The sequence below is a fragment of the Lepus europaeus genome, chromosome 11 (assembly GCF_033115175.1).
Source record: "Lepus europaeus isolate LE1 chromosome 11, mLepTim1.pri, whole genome shotgun sequence".
NCBI classification, from domain to species: Eukaryota; Metazoa; Chordata; class Mammalia; order Lagomorpha; family Leporidae; genus Lepus; species Lepus europaeus.
The window spans coordinates 65,261,324-65,277,280 of record NC_084837.1 but is presented as its reverse complement, the minus strand read 5'-3'; the positions used below and the strand labels follow the sequence as shown (position 1 = coordinate 65,277,280).

The following is a 15,957-nucleotide window of genomic DNA, read 5'->3' as shown; positions in this document are numbered from 1 at the left end:
CTCCCTCCTTTTTTTTTTTTTTTTTTTTATTTGTCTACTTACCTTGAGTCCTCCCCTCCTTCTATTTCTCCTATCTGGGCAACCTCTCTAGGCTGCACCTCCCCCTGCCGGGTCCTCACTCAGTTTCTGGGGGCAGGAACAGCCAGAGCTCACACGCCCTCACTCCACCATGTGTGCCAGCCGCGCCTGTTTCCTTGAAATGCCATCGGCCATTTCTGTGGAGCTCTGTCACTGCCCTGTCCTGGTTGTTTCAGGTGGCTCCCGCCCTTGAGACAGGGTCGCCTGTGCTGGACCCTGCAGGGACGTGGCATCTGCTCGTGTGCTGAGTGCCGGGCCCGTCTGTTTGGTCACTGCCCTCCAGTCCTGCCGGAAGGGGACAGTGGGCAGACTTCCTGCTGGGCCCCTGAAGAGGCCAGAGCATGGATAGTGCCACCTCTACCTCCCCAGTGCCCCTTTCAAATGATTTCCCTGGCCCCACCTCACAACTGGCTTCGAAGTCACAGTCTGCAGCATTTTCTTCTGCTTCCCATTTTTCACTTGGTCACGCCTGTCTGGCTTTGTGTCCCCATCTCGGTCGGAGGAGCTAGATCATTTAAAAACTGTCTTCCAGCTGACATCCCCTGGGGCCCAGAATGCTGGGGTTCAATCCCACTTTCGTTGCACCTCTGCTGTTAGGTCCTGAGCCACCCTCTCTCCTCGAAACCACCCAGTGAGGCTGACACACCCGGGCAGGTGGTGGCCCTCATGGACAAACTAGGGCAGGGGGGGTCAGCCTGCGAAGTGAGGGGTGAGATCAGCCAGGCCACGCCCATGGCTTCTGACTTGGCAAAGGCCGTCATGCTCATATTTTGAGAGGTTGGTAGTTTTGGGGGTCCCACGATGTCCAGCATCAATGTGGGATACACAGCAAAGGGCTCTGACTCGCTCCTGGCGTGACCCTGCTTCCCCCACCCCAGTGTAAATTGACAGGTGCGGTGCCCACCCTACCTTCCCTCGCAGGGCCCTCTGGTGCGACTCCCTGTGGCTGGGAGTGGGCAGGGGGTGCCAACAGTGAGATCCACTTGGATCTGTCATTTCCAGGTTCCCTGTGCTGCCATCCATGGAGACCCCTCTCCACCACCGCCTCTCAGACCCAGGCACCAGGGCGTCAGGAGCCTGACCGACTGCACACAAGGAAAGTGGGACCTGGCCAAGGGCAGACAAGAAACTCAGGGCAGGGGCCGAACTGGCCCCCAAGCCTCTCTGGGTACTAGAAAGGCTGCCTGGCCCATGGGGCGGGCACGCGCCTCCACGTCTCTGCTCCAGCATCCCTCCCCTGAGGCTCAGCCCTGCTTCCGTGCAGACAGGAAGGTGCCTGCCAGCTGGGCTCACCTTCCCGACGCTCCTTTGCCTCCTCGCCCAGGACCACACTGCTCTGATCAGAGCTGTCTCCCCTCAGCACGCCCACCCCACATCCTCTGACTAATGCTTCGCAGGAACCTGTAAATCACCTCATTAGGCCCAGGGCCCAGAGCTTATTCAGCACCAAGGGGCTGGGCCGAGCCCCTGGCACAGGTTTTCCTGGCCCCGTGCATGGGCATCGTGCCCCAGCGGCGCTCCCACCTCCTCTCCCCTTCCCAGGACTGCCCGGGCGGGAGAGTCTTCTCCCAGCCCCGCCTGGTTGTATGAGAGCCTTTGGGGAGGTCCAGGCCCTGTGAGGACCTCTGCCCCTGGTTCAGGGGGCTGGTGTGGGGGGCTGGCAGAGCTGTCCAGTGTGCGGTCCACTCAAGGCACTTTGTCTCAAGTGGCTTCCTGGGAGCTCTTCGATCCTAGCACCTTTCCCCAGCTCCTCTGGGCTGTCCCCAGGGGCACCATGAACTAGCAATGGTCTGATGGCCTGTGGGCACCTTCCCCCTCTCATGCTGCCTGTCCCGGCTGCAGTCACCAGGCTGGACCAGGCTGATAGCCTGGAATGCCATGTGGGCAGTCACATGGGCTGCAGGTGGCCAAGCACCTGGCCCTCTCAGGCGCATCAGTAGGTAGCTGCATCCGAAGCAGGGTAGGCAGGACAGGAAAAGGCACTAATATGGGATGCTGGCACCACAAGTTAGCAGCCCAACCTGCTGTAGCACAATGCCCACCCTCATGGATCATCTTTAAATCCATTTACATTCATTCATTCCATCAGACAACAAACAGGAAGTGGAAACCCAACCATGTTTCAGATACTGCACTGAGCACTTGGGAAGCACCCAGTCCCTGGAGTCTGCCTGCCTGCCTTTAAAAGCTGGTGCCGCTGGTTCTTTATGAGTGAACTTGGGAAAACTACTTAATGTCTTTAAGCCTTGACTCCCTCATCTGTGATAGGAACAATAACCGGGCCTAACTCACAGGGATGTTTTCAGATTAAGTTGGATAATGTGCATAAAGAACTTAGCTTAAAAGCTACCACTAGTTTTTTCAGTGGTTTTACTACTAATAGCCACTCTCATTGTTAAGCATGGGAGCTACTATTAATAAGACACAGTCTGTGCCCTCAGGGGCACCAGGGCCCAGCTGGAGTAGGAGTTGGCTAACGGGGAGCACAGACAAAGAACCCCTAAACTGCTGGTGTGGCGGAGGGACGGTGTCAGAGACTTGCCAGAGGGTGATACTGCAGCCCGAGGAAGGAAGCGGGAAGAGAACGATTCCAAAAGAGACCAACACTCGGGAGAGAGCACAGAGAGGTCTCCACCCGGGAACTGAAGGGGTGTGGCCCAGCTGGGACTCCAAGCGGGGAGGAAAGGGACCACAGGACTTTGATGGTGATGTTGAGACGTCTGGGGCCCCAACTGGGTCTTAAGCAGGGGAGCAACTTGGTCAAACTGGTACTTCAGGAAAATTGTTGTGATTCCTTTGGGGGAAAGAATGGATGGAAAACTTGGCAGGAGCTGTTGAGCAGCAAAGTGAGGGCTTCGGCGGGGCAGGGCCTCGGACGCAGAGCAGAGGCACCAGCTTTAGGAGCTAAAAGGAGCTAGACTGGGCTGAGGGTTAAAGGAGGTAAGGAAGCCCGAACGCACCCGGGTTCTCCAGGAGTGATTGCGTGGGCGGAGTCCTCACCCACTAGGGCCAGCAGGGCAGGGGAAGGACAGAGAGAGGAGAGCAGGTCTGTCTGGGCACATGGGGAGTGAAGAGTCTGAGGTTCATCATGGAGGGGTCCAGCAGGTGGAGCCTGCAGCCCACAGTTCTGGGAGGTCACAGCGACACCTGGAATGAGCGGACAGCCCAGGACAAATCCTAGGCCAGCACCAGCAGGATGGGGGAACAACCTGTGCAAGGGACTGAATGAAGAGGCCAGGGAGGTGGGAGGACCACCGAGAGAAGCCACCTCACCCAGAGGGAGGGGGCTCCTGCAACGTGCGAGGAAAGGGCGCCTGGGGCCTCAGGTCAGAGAGGGTGGGGGGGTCAGGGAAGTTTCAGGAACAGAAAGCCAGGGGGAGGGGGGAGGCACAGCAGCAGACGGGGACTTGGCTAAGAGCTGGGGAGAAAGGGCAGGAGCTGGAGTTGAGGTTGGTGTGGCGGAAGGGGTAGGAAAGCAATGACTCGTGTGCTTTTGTGTATGGTGTACACTCTCAAGAGCTGCCTGGGGACAAGGAGAGGTGAAAATGCAGGAAGGAGGCAGGCATTTGGTGCAGTAGTTAACGTGCCACCACTATTAGAGTACCTGGTTCGAGTCCCGGCTCTGCTCCCATTCCAGCTCCCTGCTAATGCGCACCCTGGGAAGCAGCAGGTGATGATGGCTCCAGTACTTGGGTCCCTGCCACCCACATGGGAAAGCCAGGTTGAGTTCCAAACTCCTGGCTTCATCCCGCCCCAGTTCCCACTGTTGCAGGCATCTGGGAAGAGAACCAGTGCACGGAAGATCGATCTTTCTCCCTTTCAAATAAAATGAAAATAAATTTTTAAAAAACATTGGAGGGAGGATAAAGCTAGTGATGAAGTTCACCCAGAAAGCAGGGGGGTAGGGGTGGGGTGTGCAGAAGTGTCCCAGAGCAGGGAAGGCAGGGTGGAGTAGGGGTCCCATCCCTCCTAATGGCTGCGTGTAGAGCTCTCCTGTCCCTTCCCTCACGTGCTTTGTCCGCAGGGCAAGGGTTTGTACTTTTCTTATTGGGATCAGGGACCATGCTCACTAGCATTCTCACTGTCTCACTTTATTTTCAAAATTCCTCCATCAATCGTCTCCCACTGCTTTTATTTGAGATTATCCTTGGATATGGCGAGTCTCGGGCTAGACAGTGCCACTGCCAAAAACACAGTCACATGGGGCTGGTGCTGTGGCATAGCAGGTAAAACTGCCACCTCAAGTGCCGACATCCCATATGGATGCTGGTTCGAGTCCTGGCTGCTCCACTTCTGATGCAGCTCTCTGCTATGGCCTGGGAAAGCAGTAGAAGATGGCCCAAGTGCAAGATGGGAGACCTGGAGGAAGCTCCTGGCTCTCCTGGCTTCAGATTAGTGCAGCTCGGGGGTTTGCGGCCAGTTGGGGGGTGAACCAGCGGATGGAAGATCTCCCTATCTCTATGCCTCTCCTTCTCTTTCTGTGTAATTCTTTCAAATAAATAAATAAATCTTTTAAAAACACACACACACAATAAAACCCACACTCATGGTGATCCAGAGTGGGCTCTCTTTGCATTGCGTGTCCAGAAAGTAACTCTTCAGGCTAAAAGAGAGCAGAGCAGGGATTGAGGCTCATGGAGGCTCTTAGACATGAGCAGCAGTCTTGGGATCCTGATCCTCTTTCTCACCAAGACACAGCCCCCCTCCATCCCCTGGAGACCCCATCAGCTCACCTCTTGGCCCACAACACAGCACCTGCCAGGGAATCCTCATTGCCCAAGAGCTATCAAAGGCCCACATGGCACAAGGCCCTGTTGCTTCCTCGGGCTCCACACCTCCTCTCAGCTGAGCAACACTGCCAAGAAAAACCAGAGGGTAAGTGAGGGAACCAGTTGTGACCTGCCCAGCGAGCAGGTGCCAGTGCATCAGCTGGACCCCGCCTTCAGTGTCTCCTGGAGTCTCAAAGATGGAAAAGGAGGCAGACACTCTGGGACCAGTTTCCTGAAGCTCCAGTTCATCCAGCTGTCCTGTGGGGGAGCAGCCCTGGAACCAGAGGCAGCCACCATGGCGCAAGGTAGGGAAGGTGCTTGGGCCGCTGGGTACAGGACACAGAGAGATTGCGGGAAGTCAAGGGAGGGAGAGTGGATTCACAGGAAGGAAGAAGTACATTCAACATGGGGGCAGCAAGAGTAGGAACCCCAGAATCCTTTGGATTCATTGGTGGCCTGAGAAGCAGGGGACAGGGCGGAGGCTGGCAGCTGAACCCCACCAAACAGATGGGTGCCAATGCCTGCTCCCATCACCAGGTGCAGCAGGGTAGGGCCAGTGAGCAGAGGGTCAGAGTTCCTGTCCTTTTCTGCCTCCAGCTGATCTTTGGATGTTGGTCAAGTCACTTCTCTAGTTTCCACTTCCCGTGCCTGAGACATGGAAGGGATCGGGCCAGACCATCTTGAAGTTGCCTTACGGCTCCAAAACTGCCTCGGTCTTCATGTCTTCCCTTCCCTCGCTTCAGAGCCTCTGCTCTTCGTCTTAGCACATCGTCCACTGTCTTCCTCCTCGCTAAACTACCTCCTTTTTCTCTAGAAAGACCTGCTACGAAATGAAATGTTTAGTGGAAACTATTTGTAGGAATGAGCTTTTAGCTTGCTCTACAGCTATAACAGTATACCTTCATCTGCTACTTTTGGTGCTTAAATTTTTATTTTAAAATTCCAGTAACTTTTACAGGGACACATAGTTGGAGTAGGACAAGTCAATAACTAAAGCTCCATCCTCCAACTGCCACCCTCAATCTCAGCCTCTTCTCATCTTTTGCTAATCTTTTTCTATACATCTGCATTCTTTAGATAAGTAGACAAATGGATAGAGACAGATCAATATAGATGATAGATATCACATGTAATACATAATGTTAACATGTGTGCTTCTTTTTTGGTATATCCATGTTGTCATCATATTTTACATATTTTTCTACAACCTGACTTTTTTTCACTCAACAGTATGTCTTGGAGCTCTGTCCATGCCAATAAGTATCTATAGCTCTACATCAATATTTTCCATAGTTTGGGTGTAAGGAGCTTATTTATCCTGTCCCCTCTGGATGGACACTTATGTTATTTCCAATTCTTCAGTTACACAATCCATAATGGGATGAGCATCTTTGTCCATGCTTCCTTCAGCTCATGTGGGAGTGTCTCTCTATGGTAGACACTGAGGTCATTTACTTTCAAAGTTTTTCCTACAGTCTGCTTTTTATTTCCTTTATCACTTCATCTCATCCTCCCTTCACCTCAAGTAGAATAAAAATGCCCAACAGAAAAATCAACCTCCCCTCTCAATGCATGGTGTCTGGGCTGAGGAATATTCCCTGTGTTGTGGGTAAACATGAACTTGACCCATGGTGTGTCCACAGGATGAGACTTGGCTGCAGGGCTGGCTGTCAGGCAGAGGCTACCACACCTGCTGGGTAGTCTGAGTCATGTGCTCAACCTGAACAGGAGCCAGCAGCTGCTCTCTTGTTTAGTCTATTGGTCTCCACAAAGGAGTGAGTTTTTTTTCCCCACTACTAGGAAAATGCCAAGTGCTTTCCAAGCTGGTAGCGGATCGGAATGATCTTTTTGAACATAAGTAAAAGCTGGCCATGTATGGCACTCTTGGGTAATGGAAAGAGCGCTGAACTTGGGTCAGGAATTCTGGCTTTAATCTTAGGGTGACATGTAGTCTACTGGAACCTGAGTTTTCTGGTCTCCAAGTGTGGATGACGTGACATTTTATCCCTCCAGGATTGTGCTGAGGGTGAGATAAGATACCTGTCCCAGAGTGCCTAGCACAGGGCCTGGTTTGTAGCAGAGAGGCTGCCAATAAAATGCTGATTGAGCCTGGAATCTGGAGAAATACAGGATGATTTCACAAAATTAACCAAGCAGACATCTCTGAGTACCTACAATGTGCTAATCATCATGCTTCTATTCTTGCATAATAATAATAAGCTAATTTATGAAAAAGATGTGTAATCAGAACGAGGATAGGTGCGTGGTGTAGCAGTTAAGATGCCCGTATCTCATATATTAATGCCTGGCTTCACTTCTGATTCCAGTTTCCTGTTAATGCACGCCCTGGGAAGCAGCACATGATGCTCAAGTACTTGGGTTCCTGCCACCAACACGGGAGACCCAGACAAGTTCCAGACTCCTGGTGTGGGCCTGGCCCCACCCTGGCTGTTGTGGGCATTTGGGGAGTGAACCTGTGGATGAAAGATCTCTGTCTGTTTCTGTCTCTGTCTCTCTGTTTCTTTGCATTTAAAATAAGTATTTTTTTTAAATAACAAAACAAAAAGAAGTTACAGAGATTTAAAAAGATAAAGTTTAATAGTTATTAGACACTGGCCGGCACCTTGGCTCACTTAGCTAATCCTCCGCCTGCGGTGCCGGCACCCCGGGGTTCTAGTCCCGGTTGGGGTGCCGGGTACTAGTCCCGATTGCTCCTCTTCTGGTCCAGCTCTATGCTGTGGCCCGGGAGGGCAGTGGAGGATGGCCCAGGTACTTGGGTCCCTGCACCCACATGGGAGACCAGGAGGAGGCACCCGGCTCCTGGCTTCAGATCAGTGCAGCGCCGGCCGTGGCGGCCATTAGGGGAGTGAACCAACAGAAGGAAGATCTTTCTTTCTCTCTCTCACTGACTATAACTCTCTCTGTGTCTCTCTCTCTCACTAACTCTGCCTGTCAAAAAAAAAAAATAGTTATTAGATACTTTGGTATGGTTGATTTGGTTCATACCATAACAGCTTTATTGGACATAATTCATGCCACTAAAGTTCACCAGTTTAAAGTGTATAGTTCAGTGGCTTTTGGTATAGTCATACACTTTTCGCAAGCTTCACTACTATCTAGTTCCAGAATGTCTTTGTCATCTCAAAAAGAAACCTTGTCCCCATTATCAGTCACATCTTCTTCCACCTTCCCCAGCCCCTGGCACACTCCAATCTACTTTCCGTCTCTGTGAAATTACCTGTTTTGGACAGTTTCTATAGACAGAGTTTTACAACACCTGCTCTGTAGGGTCTGACTTACTTCACTTAGCGTTACGTCTTCCAGGTTCATACAGTCTGCCCAGCATTGCCTTCTGTGGCAGAGCAGTCACACTTTGTTTATCCATTCATCAGTTGATGGACACCGGGGTTGTTTCAATTTCCCAGGCTTTATGAATAATACTGCTAGCAGCATTCATGTACGGGTTTTGTGTGAATGTAGGTCTCAATTCCCTTGCCTATACGCCTAAGGATGAAATTGTTGGGCCATACGGTGACCATACATTTAATCTCTTAAGGAGCTACCAGGCTGTTTTCCAAAGTGCACTTTATCCCACTAGCAGTATTTGAGGGTTTCAATTTTCCACATTCTCACCAATGAGTATCACCTGTCTCTCTTATTCTAGCCATCCTGGTGGCTGTGACATGGTATCTTACTTGCTTTTCCCTAAGGACTAGAGGTTTTATTGGCTTTGTATATCTTCTTTGGCGAAATGTCTATTCAGATAAACTGCCCATTTTTAATAAAACATCATTTTTTATTTATTTGAAAGCCAGAGAGACAGAGAGAGAGAGAGAGAGAGAGAGGGAGAGATCTATCCCTAGTTCATTCCCCAAATGGCCACAATGGCTGGGGCTGGGCCCAGCTGAAGCCAGGAACCTGGAACTCCATTTGGGTCTCCCCACAAGGGTGTCAGGGGTCCAAGCACTTGTGCCATCACCTGCTGCCTCCCAGGGTGTACATTAACAGAAAGCTGGAGTCAGGAGCAGAGCTGGAACACAAATCCAGGCACTCCAGTATGGGATGCAGATGCCCCAACCAGCGTCTTAACCACTAGGCCAAATGCCTGCCACAGATGCTATCATAAACGGAGTTGTTTTCTTAACTATGTTCTCAGATTATTTCTGGCAAGCATCCAGAAATACAACTGATTTTTGTGTCTAGAAATATAATTGATTTTTGTATATTGATATTACATCCTGCAACCTTGCTGAATTTGTTCATTAATTCTAGTTTTGGGGAGTGGATTTCTCTGGATTTTCATACTCAAGATCGTGTCATAGGAGAATAGGGATAATTCCACTTCTTTCAGTCTGGAGGTCATCGATTTCTTTTCCTTGCCTGAGAGCCCTGGCCGGAAACTCCAGGACAGAGTTGAGCAGATAGGATGAGGGCAGACATCCTTGTCTGTTCTGGGTCTCAGCAGGAAGGCAGCCAGCGTCCCCAGGTAGACACGGTCAGCTGAGGGACTTCACAATGTCCTTTACGAGCCTGCGGAAGTCATCCTTCACTAGTCGCATGTGTTAATCGTGATTTTACCAGTAGTCTGGTTTGTTTATATCTTAACTTGACACACAGCCAAGACAAAGCCCCTAGGTCCTTGTCCTTACTGAATTATCTCGCTTACTGAAAGGCAGACAAAAAAAGCTACTGTGGAAACTACCTGCAGACCTCATGCTGAGTCTGAAGCTGGTAGGCTCTTGGTAGAACGAACAAACAAACTAGTTTTAAATGGACAAATGGGCATGGCAGGTCATGAGCTTGTCAGGAAGTGCGGTTAAGCGCTGTGGGTCAGTAGGAGATGGAGATAAGGGTAGGCCAGCAAGGACAGGCTTTGGGAAGGAGGTGGGTGTTGAAGGGCAGGTAGAATTAGACAGTGAGGGGTGCTCTGAGTTGGGGCTGTAGTCAGAACAAAGCACAGGCAAGTGGGGGTACCAGTTGTTTGAGGTCAGACTGGCTGGGGGAGAGTGCTCAAGGTGGGAGTAGTAGGAAGAGAGTTCAGGCCAGGCATGGAGGATCATAAAAGTCAGGCCAAGGAGACCTTTTGTCTGGCGGACCACAGGCTATCTCAGAACATTCCAAGAAAAGTATGGCTTGATCAAGCTATCTTGAGGAAAGTTGCTCTGGTGATGTGCTGGGGGGTGGGGGGTGGGAAAAGAGACAGGAAGCAGGAAACAGATGAAGGGGACAGATTCCAGTCACTAGGACTGAGGAGAGGTGGTTGGGATTATGCACAGGTGGACAGAAACTTTTTTTTTTTTTTTTTTGAGAGAGATGGAGATGAGAGAGAGAGCGCCGATATGCTGGTTCACATCCAAATGCTCACACAACAGCCAGGGACTGCCAGGCCAAAGCCCGAGTCAGAAACTCAGTTCAGGTTTCCCATGTGGGTGGCAGAGACCCAACTACTTAAGCCATCATCTGCTGCCTGCCAGGGTGAACATTAGTAGGAATTGGGAATTGAGCTGGGACTCAACCCAGGCACACTGATATGTGACGCAGGTGTTTTAACTGCTAAACCAAATGCCCACTTCCAGAGAAATCTTTTAAAATTTATTTATTTATTTATCATTTATTTGAAAAGCAGGTGACACAGAGAGTGGGCGAAGACAAAGAGCTCTCCCATCCACTGGTTCACTTCCCAAATGCCTGCAACAGCCAGGTCTGGGCCAGTCTGAAGCCAGGAGCCAGGAATTCCATCTGGGTCTCCCACATGGGTGGAAGGGGCCCAAGGACTTGGGCCAACATCCACTATCTTCCCACGTGCATTAGCAGGGAGCCAGATTGTAAGTGAAGCAGCTGGGTCTGAAACCAGTGCCCTGTGGGATGTTGGCATTGCAGGCAGCAACTTAGCCCATTGTGCCACAACACCAGCACCATCTCCCACCCCCCCACCTGGAGGCATTTTAATGAAAGCAGCAAAGTGACATGTGAATGGCCACAGACTGAGTCAAGTGTGACCGAAAGGCTGTGAGCTTCCCAGATGCCTGGGGCCCGTGATCCCAAGTGGAGGAGTCAGGAATGGAGCCCCTCTAGGAGCAGCGCTCCCGAGGTCAGTCTCTCAGAAGACTGCACAGAAGTCTGGGAGTGGGGACTTGCTCCGACAGTCCTCAGCATCCAGGTTCCCAAGCTACTGGGCGTATAGCACTACTGGTGGCCGGAGAGTTAGCAAATTGCTGAGTGAAGAGCTGTGAATCCAGAGGCAGCTAACCCTGCTCCAAGTCTGGTGGTGGCTGATACCTGGGCAGATGAGGCTGTTAAGTCCAAAAAAGAGGGTGTCAGGGGCCAGCATTGTGGCACAGCAGGTTAAGTCACCACCTACTATGCCAGCATCTCATTTCTGAGAGCTAGTTTGAGTCCTGCCTGCTCTATTTCTGGCCCAGCTCCCTGCTAATGTGCCTGGGAAAGCAGCGGAAGATGGCTTAAATGCTTGGGCCCCTGGCACCCATACAAGAGACCCGGATGGAGTTCCCGGCTCCTGACTTCAGTGTGATCCAACCTTGGCCATGTGAACATCTGAGGAGTGACCTGGTGAATGGAAGATCTCCCACTCTTTATATCTGTCCCTCTCTCTGTCACTCTGCTTTTCAAATAAATGTACTTCTTTACATGTGGATACCAGGGGAAACTGATGGTAAGCTGAAGGGAGCAATGAATCTCAGCCAGGTCTACAGAGTAGACGGACGGGGTCAGAAAGCTGTCCACCTCCAGGAGGGCATAAAGGAGAAGGGCATAGAGGGCCAGAGAGGTGGGGGAGGGAGGGAGGGAGAGGAGCTTGCGTACCCAGAGCTTTGGTTAATCCTCCTGCCAATGCTGTCAGGCTTGTGTTACGGACTCTGTTTCCCCAGCATGGAAGCTGAGGTTCAGAAAGACTAAGTAAGTTTCTCAAGTTTGCATGACCAGTGAGTGGTGGGCAGGATTGGAGTAGACCCTCAGCTCTGCTCTTTCGTCTGCGCATGGCCGCCAATCTCAGGGCTGGAGGTGGCCCTCACCGACCTCCAGAGCTCCCAGAACAACGTGCGGCACCACACGGAGGAGATCGCCGTGGACCGCCTCCTCGTCCGCCGGGGCCAGGCTTTCCTCATCACCCTGTACTTCAGGAACCGCGGCTTCCAGCCGGGCCTGGACAACATCATCTTTGTGGCTGAGACTGGTGAGGGCCCCAGCTGGCTCAAGGGTGGGGGTGGGTGTGCGCGCCCCCCACGGGGAGATCCCCACGGGCTGCGAGGTCACCACAGAGGGTCTCAGCTCTGCTTCCCTCGAAGGACCCCTGCCAGATGTGGCCAAAGGAACCCGGGCAGTGTTCGGCCTGGCAAGCCGCGGAGGGCCCAGCCCGTGGATCGCCTCGCTGGAAAACAACGGGGCGACCTCGCTGGAGGTGAGCCTGTGTGCGCCCCCCGTGGCGGCCGTGGGGCGGTACCTCCTGAAAGTCCACATTGACGCCTTCCAGGGCTCCATCACAGCCTACCAGCTTGGGGAGTTCATCCTGCTCTTCAATCCCTGGTGCCCAGGTAAGACTGGGGGCTCGGGTGGGGGTCCCTTGTCTCTGCGTCTGACAGTGCTGCCACAGCCAGCCAGGCTCATGCTCACAGACTTCCCCCACTCCTCTCATTCAGTACCCACCCTACCACCAATAGCCGGGGCGGAAGGACCTTGCTATTTGCTTTCTTAGTTAGAATTTTAAAATTATGAGGCCGGCGCCCCTGTTTAACAGGCTAATCCTCCGCCTTGCGGCGCCAGCACACCGGGTTCTAGTCCCGGTTGGGGCGCCAGATTCTATCCCGGTTGCTCCTCTTCCAGTCCAGCTCTCTGCTATGGCCCGGGAAGGCAGTGGAGGATGGCCCAAGTGCTTGGGCCCTGCACCCCATGGGAGACCAGGAGAAGCACCTGGCTCCTGGCTTCGGATCAGTGAGATTCGCCGGCCGCAGCGGCCATTGGAGGGTGAACCAAGGGCAAAAAGGAAGACCTCTCTCTCTCTCTCTCTCTCTCTCTCTCTCTCTGTCTCTCTCACTATCCACTCTGTCTGTCAAAAAAAAAATTTTTTTTAAATTATGAACCAAACCATCTTTACATAACACTGTTAGCTTCTACCTGCAGCATGCATTTTTTTTTTTTTTATTTGACAGAGTCAAACAGTGAAAGAGAGAGACAGAGAGAAGGGTCCTCCTTCCACTGGCTCACCCTCCCAAATGGCCACTACGGCCGGAGCTATGCCGATCTGAAGCCAGGAGCCAGGTGCCCCTTCCTGGTCTCCTATGCAGGCGCAGGGGCCCAAGCACTCAGATCATTCTCCACTGCCCTCCTGAGCCACAGCAGAGAGCTGGACCGGAAAAGGGGCAACCAGAGCTGGCCCTCCCTGATCCAGTGGCAGGGCCTCCTCACCTGGCTGGTGAGAGTTCTTAGCTCTTCAGTGACAGGAAGGTGGAAAGCTGGAAGAGTCTTAAAATGCAGCCAGGGCTCTGGATCCTGATTGGACCAGCAGCCCCCTGGGAATAAGGTTGACAAAGGTGGGAGGACGAGAGGGAAGATGGCCAGTACTTGGGTCCTGGCCACCCTTGTAGGAGACCTGGATGGAATTCCTGGCTCCTGCTGTGGCCTGGCCCAGCCCTGGTTGGCTGTTGCAGATATTTGGCAAGTGAACCAGCAGAGGGGGAGTTCTCTCTCTTTCTCTGTCTCTCAAATAAAGTAATCAAATAAAAAAAGAAAAAACACTGTGCTAAAAAAAAAAGATAATTTGCTATATCAAAAAGCAACACATGTTCATGCCAGAAAAATCTGGAGAAAACCAACAGGCAAAAAGAAAAACAAAACCAATTACTGGCTGGCGCTGTGGCTTAACAGGCTAATCCTCCACCTAGCGGCGCTGACACACCAGGTTCTAGTCCCGGTTGGGGCACCGGATTCTATCCCGGTTGCTCCTCTTCCAGTCCAGCTCTCTGCTGTGGCCCGGGAGTGCAGTGGAGGATGGCCCAAGTGCTTGGGCACTGCACCCGCATGGGAGACCAGGAGAAGCGCCTGGCTCCTGGCTTCGGATCAGCACGATGCACCGGCCGCAGCAGCCATTGGAGGGTGAACCAATGGCAAAAAGGAAGACCTTTCTCTCTGTCTCTCTCTCACTATCCACTCTGCCTGTCAAAAAAAACAAAACAAAACAAAACAAAACACTTACTGTAAATGTCTTTTGGAATAGGCTCCTAAGTCTGTGTTCATAGACATATATATGAGAGTGCCTTAAAAATTCAAGAAAAATGAAATGAAAACGTAAGTATATTTTGATGCAAAAAGTTTTCAAAACCCATGCATAATTTTTCATAATATGCATTTTCTATTAACTTTTTGGAGACCCTCACCTATGCTTGGATCTCAAATTGTTTTTGAACCAAAATACTCTTAACTTTAAATTCCATTTCTCACTTTTTGAAGTCTGCTTTTTTTCTAACAAAAAGTCAACTCATGACATACATATTATTTTGTAACCTATTGAGACTAAAACTAGCACATGTAGATTTATTTCTATGTTATATATACCATTTTGCCCCTTATATTAATATTGTATGAAGTTCTGTGGTGGAGTTATTTAACCAGTCCCCAGGAATATGGCATTTAGATAATTTCCAACTCTTCAGTATTATGAACAGCACTCAGATGAACAGTTTAGGATCTAAATGTTTGTGCACATCCTAAATACTTACATTAGCATAAGTTCTTCCAAAAGAAATGATGTTGTCCATGCCAACACTTAAGTTCTGGTTTGCAATTTTCTGGCAAAGATCAGTGGAGTATTGAAGGAAAAACACAGAACATGGAGTCTCATGGTTCTGTTCAACTTCTAGCTCTACAGTTAGGTGTGCTTTCAGCTTACTCTCTCAACTTTAGTGTATAACCATAGTGTATAAATGTGATTTGCAAACCAAGGAACCAGGTCAATTCTTATTATTCCACCTTGTGTTCCTATTGACCCTGTTGCTGGCACTGGGGGTGTGGTCTCCCCAAGCCCCTCCTCCCCACTCTGTGTCACCAGATGCCCTCTCCAGAACTCAGTTTCCACAGGACTGTGAGGGTGGTGATGGGGCAGGAAGGGCAAGGTGACTTTGCTGCTTTGCGTCCTCCCTCTTTGATTCCTAGAAGACGCTGTCTACTTGGACAGTGAGCCCCAGAGGCAGGAGTATGTCGTGAATGACTATGGCTTCATCTACCAAGGAAACAAGAACTGGATCCGTCCATGCCCCTGGAATTATGGACAAGTGAGTCTTAGCCCTGCTCTTGGACCATTCAGGTTGTGGGCTGCTGGGGAGGGGGGAGTGGGAGCAGGGTATACTGTTGACCAACGCTAACTGAATGCCACCAGGATGGTATGATATGTGACCCCAGGTTGCTATAGGACCAGCCATGGGAAGTCACTGCTGACCATGTCCGACTTGGACAACAGGACCTAAGAAGCAAGGGCAGGTAAAGGCTACCCAGCCAGGAAGTCCACTAAGGCTGAGGGTGAGGAAGAAGGGGATATCATTCACAAAGGCAGTGATGGCCTTTTTGTTTGTTAAGTGTGTTTCCAATAGGGTCTCATTTCCCACTCTGTCACTCTGTCCTCACAGCCCTGGTGACAGACGCCAGCCTCAATGCTGCCACACTCATGAAAACTCAGTCATCTCAGCCAGAAGCTGGGCTGATGAGCAGCGACACCTCTCCCTCTTCATGACCATTGCCTCTTCTCTGTTTGTTTGTGTGATAAATCTTTTTCATCATAGAAATAACACATGATCGAGGCCGGCACCGTGGCTCAACAGGCTAATCTTCCGCCTTGTGGCACCGGCACACCGGGTTCTAGTCCTGGTCGGGGCGCCGGATTCTGTCCCGGTTGCCCCCTCTTCCAGGCCAGCTCTCTGCTATGGCCAGGGAGTGCAGTGGAGGATGGCCCAAGTGCTTGGGCCCTGCACCCCATGGGAGACCAGGAGAAGCACCTGGCTCCTGCCTTTGGATCAGCGCGGTGCGCCGGCTGCAGCGCGCTGGCCACGGCAGCCATTGGAGGGTGAACCAACGGCAAAGGAAGACCTTTCTCTCTGTCTCTCTC

General features: G+C 51.5%; 1 protein-coding gene across 1 annotated transcript in view; it reads left to right on the top strand.

Annotated features, from left to right (window-relative positions):
* Window positions 1-4,728: 4,728 nt before the first annotated feature.
* The window catches only part of TGM5 (transglutaminase 5), a 36,661-nt gene continuing 25,432 nt past the window's right edge, over window positions 4,729-15,957 (top strand). Inside the window, exons 1-5 of the mRNA XM_062206635.1 lie at window positions 4,729-5,152; window positions 8,512-8,533; window positions 11,804-12,039; window positions 12,152-12,397; window positions 15,012-15,130. Of these exons, the coding sequence (XP_062062619.1) occupies window positions 4,729-5,152; window positions 8,512-8,533; window positions 11,804-12,039; window positions 12,152-12,397; window positions 15,012-15,130 (1,047 nt within the window). The remainder of the gene's footprint in view (window positions 5,153-8,511; window positions 8,534-11,803; window positions 12,040-12,151; window positions 12,398-15,011; window positions 15,131-15,957) is intronic.